Genomic DNA, 13056 nt, shown 5'->3' on the forward strand with positions numbered 1-13056 from the left:
AAGTATGGGCCGAACACGTTCACACAGTAAATCCCAAACTCAAATCCACAATCTCAAATAGGCCAAAATTCCATCTTTTGTATTTCAAACGGACACGGCACAGTTATTAATGTTTTGCGAGATCTCGCAAATGTTTATCTTTTTTTTTCCTCCCATGTCCCCTCCCGGGCTCCGTACAGTAGATTCTGATTAACTTTTTAAAGGAGAAAAAACACAGGTGAAGGTCCACTTCGGTTTTTGTCGCAGTTCACCCCCGATACAGCAGGGGGAAGCATTGCAACTTCTCCCTATTAAACCGTCAAAGAAGAATGTGCTTTATTGCCAGCGTATTGACCATAGTATTGACAAGTGAGATTTTAAGATTTCTATTCTGGTATAATTAAACAAGTAATTTACAAGTTTCCTAGATGATTACAGCGGAGTTATAAGATGAAACACCAGTATTTTTAGTATTACGTTGGCTATGATTTAGTAAAATTAGTCCGTGTTGTTGCACATTCAAATAAGTTTATTTTTCATTTGTAATTGACGAGATTTTGCAGTTTTCAGTGCAAAGTCACATTTAAGTGAACAGAAATAACACGGTAAGAAGCCCGGATGTCATGGCAAACATTTTATTCATTCACTATGGTTTTTATATTCTCAAGGTACTTTTTTAACGTGCGGAGATGTGCGGAAATAAAGAAGGAAGTGAAGCTCGCATAGGCTGCAATGATGCGGACATGATAAGAGTAACACAACCTTTACGCTTTTATGCTTATTCGTCTAATTGCACTAGCTGTCCCGTGAACTGAATACACGTGCATTGCAACCGCGCACGGAAGCCCAGATTAACGCTTCTTTTTTTATATATAAATGACATTTAGATTCAGATTTCTGTTGATGAAACGGTCTCCTGCCCCCCCTGCGTAGTGGATCGTCGCCAATGTCACAGCCAGCAGTACCGGACCTCTTCGTGTCCGTGGCGCGGCAGTGTTTGGCTTCGGGGAAAAAGAGAAAATGCCTGTCGATGTGCGAGTGTCGGAGCCTTGCCGCCCAAATACAGGCTGTGGACCTTGGTCTGAAACCAGCGCTGCTGTACGACCTGAACTCCGCCGAGCCCAGTCAGATACAGCACTACTTACGGTGCCTCCAGGCGGCTGGCCGTGTCAGCAAAGCGCTGCACCTTCTGGTGATGGACGGTAACGTAATTATTATTAACCTGGATGTGTGCATCCTGAGCCTGGAGGAACTGCTGCGACAAAACACTGTTGTCTTAATGGACGTGTCTTGGGGAAATGCTCAGCCAGCAACAGCCGATTTCAGGTTGAGCGGGATGGAGGCATCTGTGAGGGGTGTGTTGGACAGCCTCAGGACATTGATGTCAGACGACCCTCTGATCTGCGTGGTTGATACACAAACCTGCGCCAGCTGGAACCTCTGCTCCCTGTTTGGGATTCTTCTGGGCTATCCTGCCGTATACTGGTTTGACCTGATCCACAATGCTGAAAACTGCTTGGGCATGGTGCCTCTACAAGTGATCCGCGTGACTGCATGCTGGGAGGCTGTTGCCAGGGGCAACCGTTGCTGCCTGTATTCCTTCAGCATCCCAGAGGAGCTGGTATCAGAGACCCAAAGTGCCCTGGACACCTGGTGCAATAGACTACGGGCCCAGTTTAGCCAGCAATCAGCCTTCAGTGAGTTGGCGATTTCCACCGACAGGGTCTGCTTGCCTCATGTGGCGCTCTGAAGCTAGGAAGCCCTGTGTGGGTCTGGCCAATGACACAGAAGTGCGTTAGGTCCCAGCTGATTGTTCCTGCTGACAGTGTGAAAATGATTATTAACAGGATAATTGGCAGTTTAGAATTGAGTTGGACACAGAGCAGACATTCTCTGATTGGTGTAGTGGATATTGACAGACGTATGCTGTCTTGTATTAGCTGACCTCCGTCTTCCCTTCAGAGCAGAAGGAATTTCCCTGTATTCCTCTTTATGTTGAATTCCCTTCTTTATTCTGAGTACACAGTATAAAAGGCAGACTGTTCTTCAGCATAGACAACTATTCATATGATCTCATTTCTCTTTTTGGGGTGGTTTTGTGGGTTACGACTCTGTGTTCATGATCGGAAGGTTACCTGTTCAAAACCTATGGTCGGCAGAATGATTTCACCGCTGGGCCCTTGAGCAAAGCCCTTAATTCTAAATTGCTCCAGGCACTGTATGACCTGCTATCACAATTGTATGTAGCTTTGGACAAAAGCATCTGCTGAATAAATAAAATTGCAAAAGTTTTGCTTAAATCAAAACTGATTGTTATATTGTAACAATATTGTATAATGGTGTTGTGGACAATAAAATCCATCCAGCCGTTTCACTAACTGCTGAACCAGGGGTACACAATTATTTTTCCCAAAGTCCAAATTACATCAGCAAAAGAAAGCCAGGGTCCACTGCCATCCCCCTAATAGATTTAGTGTGGTCTGGATTAAATGGTGTTTCAGTCCGGATGCAGTGGAGTTTCATTGTGGGTTTGGAGCTTGTCTCTGGAAAGCAAAGGTACTGGACATGCTGGATGCAATGTCAGTCTATGGGAGAGTACACACTGAGACACAATTATGCACTAAACCCAATTTATTAACGGATTTTATTATGAGCAGTATTCACACATCTCCTTCTTTGCACTATAGACATGACAGAAAGATACAAAGGGTGGCATACTTTTTAAAAAAAAAAAAATCTAGACAAATTACCAAGCAATTGGCACATCGATAACACTGACACACAACCAGCTGCTTAGCGTGTGAGACTTGGGACTGGTGTGTAAACTTAATTATTAATTTTTCTTACTTTAATAATATAAAATTGATTTATTTACATTCACATTGTATCATTTAAATGTAGTATCTTGTGGGAAAGAAATTGCAGTATCAATGCCTTTAAATAAGCTTACAGTATTTGATATTTATTAATCAAAAATATTCACAATTATTTCATTGAAAATGAAATTGTTATCTTTAAACCCCACAACTTGATTCAGTGCATGATTGAGTTCTTCCTAGTGAAGCTGGATTACTAGAGAATGGACTGCCATGTAGTTTCACTTACAGGGGCTCTGTGTCTGTTTGCCTCAGTTGGTGTTGTGAGGCTAGAGCACGCTGTACCATAGCAAGGTTTCAAGATGAGTGCCTTCTGATGTTCTCCCTTAAAAGATACGTCTGAATTCTCTTTTCAGCTTAAACAGAAGCTCGTCTTGGAATTTTTGGAGAGCAGCCTCTGTAACAAAAAATTAAAAGCATTTTTGCTAAAAATGTACTGTAGAAGACTAGTCAAAATATCAAATATTAGATCAAATATTTATCATGTAACATAATACAAAATACTACAAAAAGGCTGCAGTCCCCAATCAGCCTTGGCCCAGGCTAATTTAGGGCCCCAATACAAATTATGCGGTTATATTTGCCTGTAGTCTGTGTTCTGAAAATACGTAATTGAACACTATCAGCTTTTTTCCACGTGGTATTCAATTAGTTTGGTAATAACATTTATAAAATTTGGTAAGCCAACTATTAGGCTAATGTATGTTTATATTGGTATTTCTAATTTATGATAGGAAACAATGTAAAATGCAGTGTTTAAATATAGAATGCTACATATATTAGTAAATTAACATAACACTGTTGTAATCTTTCCCTCAGTGTTCCACACACACATGGGTTCAAATATTTAGAGTCACGCGTTACTTAACGACGCCGATACATTCTGAGAAATGTGTCTGTAGGTGATTTCACCATTGTGCAAACATCACGGCGTGGAGTCTACTACACACCTAGGCTATAGTGCACTTTTTTATTAGTAGAAAGAGTACACTAAGTCTAAGATAACAATAAAAAGTACAGTAACACATAAACCACAAACACGTAACTAATGCATTTTGCTACAACATCACTAGGAGACTGGAATTTTTCAGCTCCATTATAGTATAATCTTATGGGACCACCATCGTGTACGAGGTCCAACATTAACCAAAATGTTATGTGGCACATGACTGTACAAATCCCATTTCCATAAAAATTGGGATGCAACAAACAATGCAAAATGTAATAAAACAAAAATGTGTCATTTAATTCATGAGAACAAAATTACAAAAAAAAGATTGTCAATATCTTTATTGACAAACTGAATAGTATTTTGTAAATATAAACAAAGTTAGAATTTGATGCCTACAACACACTCAGCAAAAGTTGGGACAGAGGTCTGTTTACTATCGTGTTATATCACCTTTCCTTTTAATTACACTTTTCAATCGTTTGGTAATTGAGGATACGGATTGCTGCAGTTTTGCTATTGGAATTTTTTCCCATTCTTGCTTGATAAAAGACTTCAGTTGTTCAACAGTCTGTGCCCGCCGTTGCCTGACTCTCCTCTTCAGGATGCACCAGACATTTTCAATAGGAGACTGCAGCAGGCCAGTCAAGCACACAAACTCTGGGTCTACGAGCCACGTGGTTGTAGCCCATACAGAATAAGGCCTGGCAACATGGTAACATGTCTCTCTAAAATCCCGATATATGCCTTCGCATCAGTGGTACCTTCACACACACGTAGTTCACCCATGCTGTGCGCACTGATCACCCCCATTCATCACAGACCCTAGCTTTTGTACCTTTCACTGATAACAATGGTCGTTTTCTTTGGAACAGAGAACTTGCCATCCGATTTTCCCGAAAACCAGCTGAAACGTGGACTCATCTGACTACAGCACATGGTTCAACTGTGTTTTGGTCCATCTGAGATGGCCTTGGATGCAGAGAACTCGATGGCATTTCTGCATAGAGTTGATGTATGGCTTCCTCCTTGCATAATGCAGTTTCAGGTTGGATTTCTGAATGCAGCGGCAGACTGTTAAGCAACAATGGTTTTCCAAAGTGCTTCCAAGCCCACGTGGCAATACGTCACAGCATGACGGCTTCTCGGGGGTTCAAAGGTCATGAACATTCAACAGTGGTTTCAGACATTTCCTTCTACACACTGAGAGGTCTCATAAATTCCTCAGTCTTTTCACAGTATTATATACTGTAGATTTTGAAAGACCTAAATTCTATGCAATCTTGTGTTCTGTTTGAGCTGACTAACAATTCTCTCACGACTGTTGGCACAAAGAGGCTTTTGGTGGGTGATACTTTTATACCCAATCATGATACCTCACCTGCCAATCTTCCAAACTGGCATTACTTGAATATTCTGTAAACTTATTTTAAATCTTATTTTAACTCTGTCCCAAATTTTGTTTGAGTGTATCAGGGTTCCCCCTGGAGTTTGATTTCAATTCTTCACTTTTCTTTGTATTTTTGCTTCTACTAATCAAATTCTTCACTTTTTTTCAGCATCCGTTTTTTTTAGTCACTCTCTCGCCGCTTCTTAATAAATTAATCATTAAACTCACTGAATATACATCTCTTCTGACAATCACACTGTGATTGGTCAACTAACGGCATGGGCGAGTCACGAGTCTACTTGATAAGGTTGGGAGAATAGTGAATACTGTGTAAAAATTTGCGTGCTGAAAACATGATGTATAGTACGCATTTCGGAAATAATGTTCCAATTACTATATATATATATATATATATATATATATATATATATATATATATATATATATATATATATATATATATATATTGTGTCAATAGGAATTGTATCCGAACGGACCTGTTTAGGTGCGACACCGGAAGGGGCTTCTTGAGGGTTAGAGACGAGGGATGTAAGAGTTTTGTACCTGTGAGCCGAGCTACTGAGAAACTGTTATAATAAACGTTGCCCGGTTGGGCCGATATAAAGTTATTCTGCAGTCCTCATTTATAGAAAGGAACGAGACTAAAACATATATAAGGTAAGCTAATACTTTCCCGGTGTTTCATAGTACCTTTGAGAGGGACATTCTAAAATGCTTAATGTGAAAACGCTTAATGTGGTTTAATGTACCAAAATAGCGACCAATAATCACCAAATTTCGCACACACACATCTGGTCGTCATAAAGACTTTCACCTGACAAAAAATCAAAACAGAAATACAAGGAATATGGACTTTATTTTACGTTAAGCGTTTTCCCCTCCATTGACGCCCATTATACGGAAAAGGCTTAATGTAACTTAAAGTACCAAGACAGCCACCAAAAATCACCAAATTTCTCACACATATATCTGGTCATAAACACTTTCACCTGACAAAAAATCTAAACCGAAATACAAGGAATATGGACTTTATTTTACATTAAGCCTTTTCCTTATAATGGGCGTCAATGGAGGGGAAAACGCTTAACGTAGTATAAAGTCCTTATTCTTAGCATTTCGGTTTAGATTTCTTGTCAAGTGAAAGTGTTTATGACCAGATATATGTGTGAGGAATATAGTGATTTTTGGTGGCTGTCTTGGTATTTTTCCTTATAATGGGCGTCAATGGAGGGGAAAACGCTTAACGTAAAATAAAGTCCATATTCCTTGTATTTCGGTTTTGATTTTTTGTCAGGTGAAAGTCTTTATGACCAGATGTGTGTGTGCGAAATTTGGTGATTATTGGTCGCTATTTTGGTACATTAAACCACATTAAGCATTTTGGAATGTCCCCACACAAAAAAAATGGAGTTGGTCAGTAGAAATATTGGCAATCTTTTCTTTGTGCTTTTGTCAGTGAAATAAAGGTTCACATGAATTCACATGAATAAAGGTTCACTCCCTTAGCTTCAAATGGATTTTAGACACACTTTTGTATTATATAAATGACCTGGCTTGAATACTCACCCTTCTCCAGGGAATTGGCAAGCTCTTCCTGGTCGATGGCCCTCAAGTTCTGCAGGATGATATTGAGAGCCTCATGCTTGTTTGTACCCTGCATTAATGTCTTAACAAAATCTTGTACATTTTGGTCCTGCTGCTGCTCAAAGAGTTCTGGGTAATTGCGAAACATGCGCTTCTTGAAGCGTTCCAGCTCCTTGTACACCAGCTTCTGCAGAGTTTGATTCACCATCTGGAATGGAAGGGGGAGGTTTGCTTTGTCTGCCAAAGAGAACAGGGGATGCAAAAGAATATGCTTGCTTATGGAGGAGTTATTCAGAGAAACTGAAATGCGGCTTCACCTTGAATGTGAGATCCACGGCCAGCAGCTCTAAAGCTGTCCTCGGCTTCCCTGAGCTGTGGGCGCTGAAAAGCCAGGCACAGATGCATTAATGTGAGCGGGTCCTCATACTCCAGGTGACTGTGACAAGTACACAAGGTCCACCATTAACCTGGATGCATCTCCTCTTACCTCTCATTCTGAAGAATGACGACCCCACCTGCCTCAGAGGGATCATGCTGTCCAGGTCCAGCACCCCCCAATCCTTCTGATGAGGCACCACAGCTTGCACTATGGGAGGCAGAGGTAGCACCTCCCTCCTCTGGTTTCCCACACTCCCTTGTGACTGGTATGAGACACTCTGCTTCATTCTCAGTAGAAAGACCCTCCTTCTGCACCGCAGAGTGATTTGTGATCAAGGTAGGTCTCTCCGCCTCCTCCTGTTGGAGAAGATCCTCTTCTTGTTTCCCACATTCACTTGTGACAATAAGGAGCCTCTCTGCTTCTTTCTCAGCAGGAGCACCTTGCTCCCTCAGCTCAGAGATACTGGTCTGGGAGGCAGCACACCCCCCCTCCTCATGTTTTGTACAGATATCCTCCTTCTGCTCCTCAGAGAGACTCGTGGCAGTGACAGGACCCTGCTCCTCCCTCTCCTCAGAAACACCTTGCCCCCGCGCTACTTCCGAAACAGAGTTTCCTTCCTCTGCATCCAGGTAGACACTGTCCTCCGAGTCACTACTACAATCCCCCGACTCCATGCTCTGGTCTGGGCAACGCTGGCAGAGGACTGGAGGGAGAAACATGAGCTAATGAGTGATAGGAAGAAGCAGGCCTGGTGCTGGCTGGCAAAGGGAGCAGACATGTGACACATTTTGTGGATGGAAATGCACAAACTCTCAAAGTCAAAGCAGGTGCCAGAGTAGAGATAAGAATTTACTTTTCAGCAAGACTTGTTTCATTTATATATGTACTGTAGTTTCATGTATGTATTTGTGTCTAGGCAAATGGATATTTAGTGCAACTTTTGCTGTGATGTTTATGTTTACGCAGAAAATGCAGAAAAACATAGTTACGTAGTGATGAGTCCCTCTCAAGCCTGCGGACCAGCTCATTCTGCTGCATGTTCCTCAGGACGTGTAGCACCACCTTCACAGCCCCCTCCGGGCAGTAAGTCATCAACATCCTATCAACCAGGTCCAGCATGTCCATCTTCTCCAGGCGACTCCTGGAAATGGGAGCGAAGTCGTCCAGCTTGAGTTGGACGAGATGCCACTTGAAGTGCTTCAGCTCCACCTCGGTGCATTCTTCCAAGCAGTGAAGCAGGAGCTGGGGGAGGGAGCACTGGGGGAAGGAGGACAGGTGGGCAGGTGCTGGAATGCGTGTGCGAAGGCACGCGTGAGCAAGTGTGCTCATGTGCACATGAGCACACCTTCATGAGGGTGGTCTCACTCACATGCACTCCTCTAAGGGCTAGTTAGTAAGAAGAGGATACACTGCAATTACTATAAGGAGGCACAGATGATAGCATCTGTTTTAAATAGATACATTTATGTCTGTGAGGCAGTTCTGGATATATATTCTAAAGAAATCATGCCATGATTAAAAAGCACTAGCAAGACCTCACTTATAAAACCGTACAGCTTCACTCATCCAAATTCAAAGGAAAAAGGGCTAATAAGCAGTCAAGGGGTAATATTATTACAATGTAAGAAAAAGGCTTGTTTAAATACCTTTTCACCTTTGTTATGTTCCATGGAGAGTCAAAGGCCGACGTCTAACGCAGTTTAGACCACAGGCCCGTGAACATACAGAAGAGAGCCTGAGACCAGCGGGAGTAAGACTAGCCCATGTGGAAGAAAAAGACACGCAAACACATTGGTACTCATGAACACTAGCTTTGGTCCAATTTCAAATTTATAAATGGCAAATTGAATTCTAAATGTATAAATGCAAAATATTTTATTGTGAGAGCAGGACTGTTGACATAAGCTACTGTGACTATATGGGATGCAGAAATATCAGCTGGCGATTAGTAAAAAGAGAGAAGCTTTTCAATAGATGCCATTGTGGAAGTGCTGGGGGGTGTGGGGTATCAGTATGACGTGTCCCGTTACAGCACAGCCCCACCTTCACAGGGTGTGACCTTTTTGGATATATTCTCACTTCATTCCCAGAAACACAGGAGTTGATCACTAAACGTTACGGGTTGGTCTAGTCAACATAAACCGGGGTCACTTGCCTTCCCATATTTGCTCTTTGTATTGTCCACCAAATATGTATACATTTAGGGCAGCCAGACATCCTGATTTAAAAATCCTGTGACCCAAGTATAACCATTATATGACTCACACACTACAAGAAATTTAGGGACACCGATTCACCTAAACGGCATGTCTTTGGATTTCGGGAAGGAAGAACATGCAAACTCCACAAGCAGAGCAGGAGGTGAACCAACTGAACCACAACCCTGGAAGTGTGCAGCCAGATGACTACCCACTCCAGCAGTCTGCTGGAGACCACGAGTATGTACCACAAGAAACAAACACCCAATATAAGAACCTCCCACCACAGCTCTTGGTTGGAATGCGTTAAAACAGTATTGTCGAGATTTACTAAAGATGCACAGTGAAAAATTTGCAATGCAAAGGCATGAAAGAAGTTCCCTTTCAAATCGCAATATTTGAGGGAGGAGAGTTTTTAAATTAATCAAGCAAACATAATTAACTAAGGTTTGTGGTTCGGCAATTTACCCCAAATTGATTTATTATTTAATGCCAAAAAAAGCATGCCTTATTTTACACTGCCTTTGGTCGATTGGGTGGGTCATTACTTAAATGAAATGAAAGCATCTGTGTTCATTAATTTGTACATTTTTAGTAGGTCACCGGCAGAACTGACCACTCCCATTGGCCTTTTTTTTTATTGTACCCTCACGCTAATTCACCTTGCTTAGAAAATCAGGCCCCTGAAGTTCTAGTAAATGAGCAAGCAGCGGTACCACAACCCATAGACTGACCTATTAAAACAAACTCCCATTCCATTGCATGTGAACATCTCTGAAGTACATAATTAAACCACCTCATATGTCTAGTAGGAAGATGAATCAAACCCCCTTTTCAGTAATAGGACTGTTAAACTGAGTACCATACAGCAGTATAATAATACTCAGACTTGTGGACTTCATATATGCTGTCTTTTTTAATGCAAGGTAATTAAGTAGGCACCAATTAAGTATTTAGTGCATGATGACAGTGTTACGACACCTATTGGCATTTCTAAAAGAAAATGACAACCACATGACAAAGGGGGATAAAGAACCACGAAAACACAACATTTCACTAACTCACACCAAGGAAACACCAGATGTTTCAGAAATTCCCCAAGCCATTTTCCCCTCTTTGATCATTACAGTTGTTTTCATCTGAACAACTGGAATTTCAGAGTGCAAATCTGTTACCCACTGATTCCGTTGTGTGTATACTGATAAGCTAAGACTAAATTCTCTTGGTGGCCTGCAAAATAATAATAAAAAAAAAACATTCAATTCTTCAATGCCACTGTGCATGACAGTACAACAAGATTGGAAACAAAAGGCTTGGACATTATCCTAAAATAAATATACATGTTAAGTGCATAAGTCAATGTGTCTTCAACATTGGATGGAAAGGGACAGATCCATTTAGTGACTGAGTGAAATCTGTCTCCTCACATTATCCTGTATGACAGAGGTAGGCAACCCGGATACGGGAGTGCTGGTGTACAGCAGGTTTTCTATCCTACCAGATGAGATACCAGGTAGGATGGAAAACCTGCTCTGGATGCCGACACTCCAGGATCAGGTTTGCCTACCCCTGCACTGTATGACCTCATATATTGTACCTATGTATTGGCTACCCATCTGTTTCAATTTTGACTGTATACATTTGTTCATGCGTATGTTACTGAAATTACAGTGTTTTCCCCTTGGTCAGTAGGTTACATAAGAACCAAATTCTCCCTACATATTTATTCATATATATATAAAAAAAAAAACCCCAGTAAAATTCTGTGTGGGACAAACACTAGTATTATGAATATAATGTGTCCCACCCATCCCCCCAGGGGTGTCTGTGCTATTACGCATTTAATATCTTATTACTTTTCTAACTTAGACAGCTGTATATTTTAATTAGCCAAATCCAGTTACGTGCTTGACACAGGGAGCTGCAGCTGAGCCCCTCTTACGCCACCCTGGGGCGTAATGATGTAGGACATCTGGAAGAGTCACTATAGCTAATATAATTAATTTAAAAATCCGTATAAACATAAAATGTGGATTAGAAATATATTGTATTTTAAAGTATACAGAACCACATAATCAAATTAAAATTACATAAAAGTAAATACAATAGAACTGTAAACAGTACTATGTTAACTATGCATTGAGCGAACTTAACGAATCATATTAGTGAACAATTCAAGTTTATCGCTTATAATGTGTATTACACTTTAACACGGATGACGAACGATTTTGAATGATTTTGAGAAAAGATATCCCCCTGTAACTGGTGTTGCGGTTCAAATGGACAAAACGAAACTATAGTAATTCCTAGTAATGCTTATCTTTGATCGCATTACCTTAAAAAAACTCTTCTAAGGTAAACACAACCTCATCCCAACTTCAAACAAATATAACCAAGTATTTTTCCTCAGGTCTAATTAAGTTTCCGTCTTCTCGCTTAACGGTATTCAAATCTAGTGTGATCTGTTCTACCAGCGGATTCTATAATTAATATTAAAATATGTAATGCTCTTATACCTTTATATATGCCTTCTCCTGTCTTGCGATTGCATTTAAAACAATTAAATAAACCCGTACATCGTTGAATACATTCAAAAATGCACAATTACTCACCGATTTGGCCAGCAACGCTGGACTTCCCAAAGTCCTACTTCCTGGACCCCTTAGTTTCGGTTTGAAATGCCTTATTTAGAAATTCTTTGTATTAACTCATAATTCAAAAAAAGCCGTATTTATGAACATTTTTTCGAGTTCTAGTTTGTCGCCAATACATGCAGTGCAGTAAATATGATATAAAAATACCATAACTTCGCAGTGGATCCCTTAAAATACTGCCTTTTCAGTGTGTTAACCAATAACGAGGTCACTTCCTTTTAAACAGGTGGTGAAAATATATAGGGGGCGACAAAATAAAAAAAAAAAAACAGTGACCTGAGACGAAGACTGGACTCCTTCAGTACTGTGTCTCTTCTGAGAATCCCTGGGAACCGCTGGTTTGACTTTGTATCGAATGAGCGGTTGCTAGAGGAGTCCCGAATGAGGCACATTACCTGCATTTATGAGGAAGTGTCAGTTATGGTCCTACGGCCATGTGGCGTGATTCCCTGAGGGTGACCCGGCTCTCAGGATCCTCATATTTGAGGACCCAAGCGGCTGGACAAGGCCAAGGGGACACCGACGTAACACCTGGCTGCTGGAGATGGATGGCCACTTCTGGAGGGTGGGACTGGACCACGTCGGACTGGGGGGGAGGGTTGCCAAACAGGATCCAAAGGTGTTTCGTTGTGCTGGGCATGAAAATGCGCTGTACCAGTACATTTTCCCTAACATGAAACTTACCCAGGAGTAGGATCATTTATTGACTGCATAAAGAAAAGACTATTTTTTTCTGAGACTGGGTACCCCTGGTGATATTTTAAATCAGCTGTAATTTCTAAAGCTGTAACTTTTGTGAAACTAACAAATATCCTATTCCTGTCAGTAAGCTTTGTAACCAATGTATGTCATAGCTGATTCAGGTTATATAACTGACACATACTGTCAAATGGCATTCGACTAAAGGACTCATCTTTATAGCTCTAAGTACTTCCTCATGTGATGTTTGAAGTGTATAGTCCATTGTAATGTACAGTACTTCTGTTTAATCAAACGAGTCAAACGATATTCATGGGAGAAAACAGA

At 41.0% G+C, this 13056-nt stretch overlaps 2 protein-coding genes and 1 long non-coding RNA gene across 5 annotated transcripts; 2 read left to right on the top strand and 1 right to left on the bottom strand.

The window, feature by feature from the left end:
* Nucleotides 1-268: 268 nt before the first annotated feature.
* On the top strand, nucleotides 269-2365 carry c6h1orf74 (chromosome 6 C1orf74 homolog). 2 transcript variants are annotated; one of them, XM_023813481.2, is made up of 2 exons: nucleotides 269-584; nucleotides 867-2365. In XM_023813481.2, the coding sequence occupies exon 2, from the start codon at nucleotides 926-928 to the stop codon at nucleotides 1727-1729; it is 804 nt and encodes a 267-aa protein (XP_023669249.1). In that variant the 5' UTR covers nucleotides 269-584; nucleotides 867-925; the 3' UTR covers nucleotides 1730-2365. The 2 variants fall into 2 exon arrangements, with proteins under 2 accessions (XP_023669249.1, XP_023669251.1); XM_023813483.2 differs by having other exon boundaries at nucleotides 913-2365.
* A 239-nt stretch (nucleotides 2366-2604) lies between these two features.
* LOC111844737 (uncharacterized) lies at nucleotides 2605-8934 on the bottom strand. 2 transcript variants are annotated; one of them, XM_023813479.2, is made up of 6 exons: nucleotides 8825-8934; nucleotides 8168-8435; nucleotides 7287-7881; nucleotides 7117-7180; nucleotides 6782-7007; nucleotides 2605-3252 (listed from the first exon to the last, which is right to left on the bottom strand). In XM_023813479.2, exons 1-6 carry the CDS (start codon nucleotides 8846-8848, stop codon nucleotides 3182-3184), a joined length of 1248 nt encoding a protein of 415 aa, XP_023669247.1. In that variant the 5' UTR covers nucleotides 8849-8934; the 3' UTR covers nucleotides 2605-3181. The 2 variants fall into 2 exon arrangements, with proteins under 2 accessions (XP_023669247.1, XP_023669244.1); XM_023813476.2 differs by lacking the exon at nucleotides 8825-8934 and having other exon boundaries at nucleotides 8168-8507.
* Nucleotides 5699-8115, top strand: LOC140591686 (uncharacterized). Its single transcript, XR_011991965.1, has 3 exons — nucleotides 5699-5872; nucleotides 7301-7514; nucleotides 7609-8115. It is a non-coding gene; the product is annotated as an uncharacterized lncRNA (long non-coding RNA).
* Nucleotides 8935-13056: the final 4122 nt, after the last annotated feature.

The sequence above is a fragment of the Paramormyrops kingsleyae genome, chromosome 6 (genome assembly GCF_048594095.1).
Source record: "Paramormyrops kingsleyae isolate MSU_618 chromosome 6, PKINGS_0.4, whole genome shotgun sequence".
NCBI lineage: Eukaryota > Metazoa > Chordata > Actinopteri > Osteoglossiformes > Mormyridae > Paramormyrops > Paramormyrops kingsleyae.